General features: G+C 47.9%; 1 protein-coding gene across 4 annotated transcripts; it reads left to right on the forward strand.

The window, feature by feature from the left end:
* The first annotated feature begins 2743 nt into the window (after nucleotides 1-2743).
* On the forward strand, nucleotides 2744-9414 carry LOC109905190 (protocadherin-18-like). Of its 4 annotated transcripts, none has more exons than XM_020502419.2 (4): nucleotides 2744-5618; nucleotides 6108-6196; nucleotides 6493-6677; nucleotides 7888-9414. In XM_020502419.2, the coding sequence occupies exons 1-4, from the start codon at nucleotides 3120-3122 to the stop codon at nucleotides 8841-8843; spliced, it is 3729 nt and encodes a 1242-aa protein (XP_020358008.1). In that variant the 5' UTR covers nucleotides 2744-3119; the 3' UTR covers nucleotides 8844-9414. The 4 variants fall into 4 exon arrangements, with proteins under 4 accessions (XP_020358008.1, XP_020358011.1, XP_020358009.1 ...); XM_020502422.2 differs by having other exon boundaries at nucleotides 6493-6608; XM_020502420.2 differs by having other exon boundaries at nucleotides 6141-6196.
* Nucleotides 9415-9718: the final 304 nt, after the last annotated feature.

The following is a 9718-nucleotide window of genomic DNA, read 5'->3' on the forward strand; positions in this document are numbered from 1 at the left end:
AGAGCAGGAGCATTCCGCCGGCTGGCGCACCGACCGGGATGGGGTGGGGGAGAAACTTTCCCCTTTGTGAGTGGCTCGCGCACGCAGCTCCCCCGCCGTTTGGGCTTTTTGGTGGGCCCCGGGGCGGCCTGGTTACACCTGCTAAGCGCTTTTGTCATTGGGATCTCCTTCATTTCAATGAAAGTTCATCTCCCCTCCCCCATCTCACGAGGCTCCCAGAACTAGCTTTACGACCCCAGTGGGCGGAATCACTGCACCCCCTCTCCATCCACAGGAGAGTACTATATGAGGATGCGAGACTGACTTCGCCAAAATAACACAATGAAACATTTTCTGAAGTAATATGGGCAGCCCTATGATTGAAACCTAAAACAGCATATTAGCATGAAATTGCATCCAGAGTTGTGTTAAATGTTGATTTGGTATTTGAGATCATTTATGAAGGGAAGCTATAGCATAGTTAATTGCATTACCAAATAGCCTATTGCTTTGAGATATTCATCTGATTATCTTACATATCAACACTGAAACGTAAATATCTGGCTTAGGCTCATTCATGTAGCCCACAGCCTATAGTTATTTTAATTGTATTGCCAACCACGGTTTAAGGCAAATTAGATGAAGTTAACTGTTTTGTCACCGCACCTGCCATCTAAACCCTTGACATATGATTAACATGGACTATGTTTTTCTAAAAATACAGTTCCTACATTTTAGCCAAGAGAAGAGCGTATCGAAATGTATAGAGTTTGCATCTGCTTTCTGCTAACATACCCCATTGATGTTGTGTTTCCATGGGTTTTATTCGAATTAAACCCGTTCTTGTTTAAACTCGAGCGGTTGTTGGTCTTCGTGGAGGAAATGTGATTAGTTTGCATTCCCCATTGCAGTAATGATATTTGGGCACCACGAGTTCACCCGGGGTTTTCTCAGAGCGGGGTGAGAGACGGAGAGAATCGAAGCACCGGCCCGTGGCTAACATTGTTGAACGTTAGCGGGGAGTTTTCACCCGGCTCCCTAGCTACCGTTCACACAGCAAACGGGTCATGTCTGCCCTGGTGAGAGACGATTTTAGGCCTATTGCTCGTCCGGCCTCCCCAGCACCAGCCCAAAATAAATTTGGCACCAGTTATTTCATTGAAAGTTTGAGCGTTTATGTTGGATGCTGCGTTGAGAACCTTTTTACACATCGCCTCAAACAAATATTTGGGTCATATGTATGTTGTTTCTAACGCCACATATTACTGTAGCACGTGATGATCTTACTAAAATCCCAAAATCAAACACATACATTTTTTTATTAGCTGGTAATTGTCTTTTATATGTATAAATGATATGTGCTGAATCATTAGGGAGAAAGCTACATTGATTTACAGCTCTGCTGAATCAGAGTCCATGTGTGTGCGCTCATAGAGCCAGATGGCAGAGAGCGAGTGCATCTCCTCCTTTTCCCCACGAGTCACTCCAGGAATTTAAAATGCAGCGAACCTCCGTAAATATGCTCTATCCAGTTTTACAGAGAGAATACAAATATATGTGTTTGTCCATCAGTGATACAATAATATCTGAGTGCTCTGGTTTACCACATCAAATAGCTTAGTGGGAAGTCATGTGTCATGCTTGTGTCTAATTGCGCAGAGAATGGGGCCAACCGTTTTGGAGATGTTTATCGAGGCAAGGTGCGACGGAACGGCATTAGATTATGTTTGAATTCCATCTGAAAGTGCGTTTAGGCCCGGAATTGACGTAGGCCTAATTATGGGTTTGGGTTGTCTGAACCTCGCGCAGATGGTCCGGTGCCTTCTTCAAGCTCCAGTTGCTCGTGTTTGCTCTCTGAGCGAGAGTTTGAGGATGCTAATTCGGCAGGGATTGTAAAGCAGTATTATGCACCGGGGGAAAGTGTTTGCCCGCGTGACCCGCGGCGAGGCGCATTTAGCACCAAGGAATCCTTTCGGAGATTCGCCACACGCGGGGCCCTGGTGGAACACACAATAGCGAGGGCACGGAGAGGTCTTCTACCCTCACTCAGTAAAAAGCTAGATTTGGGGATCCACAAACCTTCACTCTTATAGTCCTCTCTACACACTGGTGGCTTGAAAATGTGAGGCTATGCAACCTTCTTATCACCATGACTTTAGGAACAAAATTGGTAACCAAATTGTATCCACTGTAAACCAACCTGAATACACCTTCACATATTGTGTCCTATGTTACATATTTTCTTCAATGTTTTCCAGTTAAATATACGAGACAACTACATATACAATTCACCTCAAAATATATAGTGAATATATGCATATAACCAAAGCATAAAATGCAAGCAGTGCTATTTTGGGGGATAGTATATGGAATGTTAAAGTTCTTTGTCATGTTTAAGGTAGGGGGGGGGGATGACAGTGGCACACGTTTGTGAATTGCAGCCATAACAATATGCGAGTGCCGAGGCAGCCTTGGGTCAATCTGGACGTGTTTAAAGTTCTCCCTGAATAATCCCCTTTACCTATTGTTGTGGCACACTTTAAAACTACATCTTTGGGTTGGTCCTCCCGGCTTCTGCAATCAATGGGCCCTCTGTGTCGTGAGTGGACATCCTGGACGCAGCGAAGGGGCAGCACTTGATTTAGGGAGGGGTGAAGAGGAGAGGGAGGAGGGGTGGGGGAATGTTTTTGTGTGAGCTGAGGAGAAAGACGCAGTTTGGGTGAGGGGCGGGCTATCAGGGCCAGTCTGTCTACGGAGACGAGACACAGACGGCAGGAGCGCGCGACAGAGCAGAGCGCACAGCAACACAAGCGGAGCTGCGCCTTTTCTCCTCGCTCAGATTTCCAGACACACACTCACACACAGAGACCGTGTAAGTGGATGTATGCAACAGATCCGTCTACGATAGCAAGAAAAAAATGCATTTGAGTTGGTGTTCTTTGTTGTAAAATCGAAGCTAAAAAGAAAACTGTGACCTGGTTCATCTTGGGTTCTCAAATCTCCATCTTTAAGTCGATTTGCGCGACTTTTCACCAACGGTGACTTATCGGTGGGATTTAACATGCCATACTTTTGAGAAAGCTTGTTTTTTCCAGACCTTGCTCCTCTGTGGAACTGCAGCCCTAGCCTGGGTGCTGAAGATGGGTGCCAAAATGAATACACCCAGAGGGAATATAGTATTTTCCACTGCGCTATTATTATTTTTGGTTGGAATTATGCAGGACGTTTCTGGTAAGAATTTGAAATATAAAGTTTATGAAGAGCAAAAAGTGGGCACAGTGATTGCAAGGCTAAAGGAAGACGTGGCGGGTGTTCTTTCTAAATTACCGAGTTCAGTGTCCTTTCTGTTCCGTGCTATGCAGCGGGGGAGCACTCCGTTTCTGTCGGTTCGGGAGGAGGACGGTGAAATCACCATAGGGACCAAGATTGACCGGGAGAAGATTTGTGAAAAGAACCTCAACTGTTCCATCGAATTTGACGTTATCACTCTGCCTACTGAATACCTCCAGCTCTTCCACGTCGAGGTGGAAGTCTTGGACATTAACGATAACTCGCCACAGTTCTCTCGTGCCATCATACCCATTGAGATCTCCGAGAGCGCATCTGTGGGAAACCGGATCCAGCTGGACAGCGCCACGGACCCAGACGTGGGAGATAACTCCCTTTACTCTTATTCCCTGACACCGAATCACTTTTTCAAAATCGACATTAGGACCAGAAACGATGGTGCCAAATACGCAGAGCTTGTTGTGGTGAGAGAGCTGGACAGGGAGGTGCAGTCCAACTACCAGTTGCAGCTAACGGCCTCGGACAATGGAGTCCCCCCGAAGTCCGGCTCCACTTTGCTCAAGATAAGCATCTCGGACTCTAATGACAACAGTCCGGCTTTTGACGAGCAGGCTTACGTTATTAATCTCATGGAAAACTCACCACTAGGGACTCTACTGATTGATTTAAACGCCACAGATCCGGATGAGGGCACAAACGGTAAAATAGTTTACTCTTTCAGCAGTCATGTCTCTCCCAAAATACTGGAGACGTTTAAAATTAACCCTGAAAATGGTCAAATCACTTTGATTAAAAAAGTGGACTATGAATCTACGTCATCTTATGAACTGGACATTCAGGCACAGGATCTGGGTCCCAACTCCATCCCTGGACTTTGTAAAATCGTAATCAAAGTGGTGGACGTGAACGACAACAAACCAGAGATCAACATTAACCTGATGACTCCTGGCAAGGAGGAGGTGGCCTACATCTCGGAGGGCGCGCCAGTGGACACCTTTATAGCACTGGTGCGCGTGGACGACAGTGACACGGGGCTCAACGGTGACGTGGTGTGCCGCCTGCACGGCCACGGTCACTTCCGGCTGCAGAAGACCTATGAGAAGAATTACATGATCCTGACCAACGTGTCTTTGGACAGAGAGAAGAGGTCAGAGTACAGTCTGACAGTCATAGCTGAGGACCGTGGCTCTCCAAGCCTCTCCACAGTCAAACACTTCACTGTACAGGTGTTGGATGAAAACGATAACCCGCCCCGCTTTGAGAAGAGTCGCTACGAGGTCTTCAAGTCAGAGAACAACTCTCCAGGGGCCTACCTGATGACAGTGGTGGCGTCCGACCCTGACCTGGGCACTAACGGTCAGGTGACCTACACGGTGGTGGAAGCTCTGGTCCAGGGAAGCCCCATCTCCACCTACGTCACCATCGACCCATCCAACGGCGCCATCTACGCTCTACGAAGCTTCGACCACGAGGACGTCAGCCGCATCGCCTTCACCGTCCAGGCCCGTGATGGAGGGAACCCCGCCCTCTCCTCCAATGCCACCGTCCTCCTGACCGTGCTCGATGATAACGACAATCCGCCCACCATCCAGTCCCCACCCCTACGGAACCACACCGCAGATCTACCTCTCTGGAGACACGCCTCCGCCGGTCAGCTGGTCACCATCATTAAGGCCACCGACCGCGACACCGGTGCCAATGGCGAGCTGAGCTGCTCCATCGTCGGGGGCAACGAGGAGGGCCTGTTTGTGATGGACGCGCGGCGATGTGAGCTGCGGACCAATGGCAGTCTGGAAGGGGTTCCCAAGGACGTGCTGGAGATCAGGGTGGAGGTGCAGGACAGGGGCACCACTCGCCTGTCCACGGGGGCCCTGCTCCGCCTTTCCCTTCAGGAGAATATGGACATCCTGCCCCCAGGCCTCCCCACGGGCCCAAGCCATCCAACACTGGACCTCTCCCTCATCATCATCATCTCCCTGGGGGCCGTGTGTGCCCTGCTGCTAGTGGTCATGGTGATGTTCACCACGGCACGCTGCAACAGGGAGAAGAAGGACCCACGCAACTCGTACAACTGCAGGGTGGCAGAGAACACGTACCAAAACCACCCGAAGAAGCCCTCTAGGCAGATCCACAAGGGAGACATCACCCTGGTTCCCACCGTCAACGGCACCCTGCCCGTACGGGCACACCCACGCTCACCTTCTGCTTCGCCTGTCCCAGAGAGGGGCACCATGGGCAGCCGGCAGAGCCAACACAGCCGCCAGTCGCTTAACAGCCTAGTCACCATCTCCTCCAATCACGTCGCAGAGAACTTTGCTCTGGAACTGGCCCACGCCACGCCCCCTGTCGAGGTAAGAAGAGAGAGAGAGAGAGAGAGAGAGGGTTTCATTTCATACCCTAAGTACTTAGTGATGTATTACTAGATGGATATATGAACATGTTATCTGCTAATGGTAGTCTTTGAATCTCTTAAATGCCTTTGGAATAAAATAGACTACCATCAACTATGGATCTATAGAATAAAATGACAGAGTTTAAGCTTTGCCTCATATTGTGGTGATACAGAAATGTAATGATTTTTATAATTAGGATATTTGCGTTATATATTTTCTATTTGTGTGCCCCACGTTGTGTTGTGTTCAGTAAGCCGTCCCTTATTTCCCATGATCATCTCATGTTTTATAGCCCGTCATAACAACCTTCATCCAGATCATGTGTCCTTATGCCTGTCTGCTCCCATCAGTGTTCATTCATTTCCCCTTTTCATTTTCCCCTTTATTTTCACTTTCCTTTCTTTTTTTCTTTCTTTTCCCCCCTTTTTTTTCTTCTTTGGATTGTAGCAAGTCTCACAGCTTCTGTCCATGCTCCATCAGGGCCAGTACCAGCCAAGACCCAGTTTCCGTGGCAACAAATACACTAGGAGCTACAGGTACCTACATCTTAAAAATAAACACGGCCGGAGGGAATCAGAATGTACGTGTTTAAGAATGTGTGCATAACTCAGTAAGGCTCTAAGGCATATCCTACAATGCTTTACATATTCCTATAAAGCTTGTGGTGCTATTCCCTCTTAGGCCTATATGTGCCTTGTTCTATTTTAGGACTTAATAATTGTATACCAAAACCTCCACTGCACTTAGTTTTGATACATGCATAAGCCTTGAACCATCCTCCAATGTGGTTTTCTATGAAAGTTCAACCATCATTTCTTCTCGCCGCCTCCAGGTATGCTCTAAATGACATGGATAAGTTTAGTCTGAAGGACAGTGGTCGTGGTGACAGCGACGCTGGGGACAGTGACTACGAGGCAGGGAGAGAGTCTCCCATCGACAGGCTCCTGGGTGAGGCCTTTACTGAGCTATACCCCCCTGACGGCCAACACAGACCCCATCCACAGCATCCGCATGCAGGTATACACCCCTCACCGCGTTTCAAACCCCTCACCCCCATCACCACTCTCCACCCATCCAATATCAACTCCCTTCCTCTACATGTCCATTCTTTACTGACCTCTACCAACACACTGCATGCAGGTATACCATCCTCACCCCTTTCACAATATCACTCCTCTCACCCATCTTAGCCCTTGCCCCTACACTCCCCCATCACACCACCTCACCCCTCCCACTCTCAGTCACCCCTCATCCCCAACACCTGTGAGAGATTCACTCCCCAGCTGCTTATCAAGCACAGTGACTGGGTGGGACTGTGGATGGAGAAAATAGGGAGAATTATCACCTGTTTCTCTGGCGAGAAAAAAGCTCTCATCTCCTCCACAACACAATTATTTCAGAGTGCGATCAGGCAGCCAGGCAGGCAGGTAGAGAGGCAGGTTGGAGTGGTTTTATCGACAGCTTTGAAAGGCGTTTTTGGTAAATCAGTCCGGTTAATCTTTCATCAGCGGGGGAGCCAATCTGCTGCCTGCCTGCATGGCCGCGGCTGCTGCTTTTCTAATGTTCCCCAATGCACTCTTCCTTCATCAGCTCTAAGATGTATTACAAATGGTCCTTTTATGGTAATGTGAGCGTAATGAAGTCCCTGAATAGTATGAGTGAATAACCAGCGCTCTTTAGTGAAGGCTTTAACTTGGCATATTTGATTTGTCTAATTTATTCTTCAGAGATTTTTCATTTGAAGATTTAATGTTGAATAGACGTGACATGAAAGGGTAAAATGCAGGCTTTTGAATGAGTAATAATAGCCATTGATCTGGCCTAGTGAATTGTCCCGACATGTTAATTGCATGTTATAGGTAGTATGCTCTCGCCCACAGAGTGCTGTGCAATCTAATTAGCTTAGATTTCAACCCATGTTTGAAACCCAGATCACACAACTGTGTTTAAAGATGAATGGATATCAAATGTTTGATGTTAAAAGACTGTATGAAAGACAACCTCTCATCTCCTCCCTTCAAAACCACTCCCCAATTCTATGCCTGCTCATCACCATCTCCCCTCATCACAAGTCTATCAACAAAAGAGCAGTAATACCCAGAACAATCTATGGTGTGTGTATGTTTAAATGCATGGCCACATGGGGCCCACCTTCTATGTATTTCATCTATGCAGTGCCTTGTGAATGTATCCATGACGATGTCTCTCTCTCCCTCTCTCTCTGTAGCAATGAGACTGTGCACTGAGGAGTGTCGTGTCCTGGGTCATTCTGACCAGTGCTGGATGCCTCCCTTGCCCTCCCCAGCCTCCTCTGACTACCGCAGCAACCTCTTCATCCCAGGAGATGACCCCCGCCAGGCCAGAGACCCCGAGCAGCCCCCACAGTCCTCCGACCCCACCCACCCTCATGCCCAACGCAGCAACCAGAGCTTCTCCACCTTTGGCAAGGACAACCAGGAGGGGGCCGAGGAGGGAGAGGCGGAAGATGGGGGAGAGGATGGGGAGGACCTCTGTGGAACCACCTCCCTGCTGTCAGAGATGAGCAGCGTGTTCCAGAGGCTCCTCCCCCCGTCGCTGGACTCCTACGTCCAGGTCGGTGAGACCCAGAAGGGAGGTGCGAGTATGGGGGGTGTAAGTATCCCAATGACAGGGTCACTGGACAGGAGGAGGAGTCACTTGCCAGGTAAGCCCAGTGCTGCAGCCCACCAGCAAGGTGTGGCAGCGTGGGCTGCCAACACCCATTTCCAAAACCCCGGATCTAGCATCGGGCCCTCAGGCCATCCACACCCCCAGAACGGCAGCTACCACACCCTCAAACCCAGCACCAAGCTCAGCCCCCAGAACAACCACAAGAACCAGGTCGTTGGGCACGGACAGCACGCCCCCACCCCCAAGAACAGCCCTCTCCTCACTGCCCTGGTTAGCCCTACCCTGGTGGTACCCTCCCTGGCCCCTGCCCCTGCCCCCATCCCTGTCCCTGTCCCCCTCCCGGGGCCTTGCGGTAAGTGGCTCCCCGCCATGGAGGAGATCCCAGAGAACTTTGAGGAGGATGAGTTTGACTCGGTGCTGGGGCAGCTGGGACACCTGCAGGGGAAGAGGAGCGACAGCCGCCATGAGTTGATGGACGCCAGCGAGCTAGTGGCTGAGATCAACAAACTGTTACAGGACGTCCGGCAGAGCTAGACATTCTTAAATACCCTCCACTCCACACCTTTGAACTCTGACCTCCAACTTCCTGACTTCCTGTCAGGAGTCCTGCCATGTGTATGGAGGGGGAGCTGAGGAGTCTGGGTAGGAAAAAAGAAAAGAGAAACAAACTAAAGACATAGACCTGCAATTGTCATTAGAGTTGCATTTCTAACGTATTTGTGTTTTGTGAATGCTAAATATCCAAATAATGTTTGTATTTTCTGGTTTGGTACACAATGTACACAATGTGACTGTATTTATCTTTGTATTTTAAAAATACATTTGTATTCTTATATTTATTTAAAAATATGTATATAAACTTAATCAATCAGAATTATATTTTTATATATTGAATGCATGTTAAATGGGAGAAGAAAAAAAATCAAGATTTTGACATGCAACTGAAAATCTACATATTTAATATTGTCTTTTGTGAAATGTTTTTTATGTCACTATTATTATATGTATACGTGAATATATTCATTATTGGACACAAGTCTTTGTGGTGCATTGTGGGAACGTGTGAAGAAACACAAATAAAGTGGAAGACACAGAACTAATATGACTTTGTCTCTGTTTAATCTTTGACGAATGTTGCCATTGTATTAGAGGAAGGATGTCAGAGACAGATCTATTAACTACACTGAGAAAAAATAGAAACTCAACATGTAAAGTGTTGGTCGCATGTTTCATGAGCTTAAATCAAAAATCCCAGAAATTTTCCATACGCAAAAAAAGCTTATTTCTCTCAAATTTTGTGCACACATTTGTTTACATCCCTGTTAGTGAGCGTTTTTCCTTACCCGAGATAATCTGTCCACCTAACAGGTATGGCATATCAAGAAGCTGATTAAACAGCATGATCATTA

This window comes from Oncorhynchus kisutch, linkage group LG15, assembly GCF_002021735.2.
Source record: "Oncorhynchus kisutch isolate 150728-3 linkage group LG15, Okis_V2, whole genome shotgun sequence".
Taxonomy (NCBI): Eukaryota; Metazoa; Chordata; class Actinopteri; order Salmoniformes; family Salmonidae; genus Oncorhynchus; species Oncorhynchus kisutch.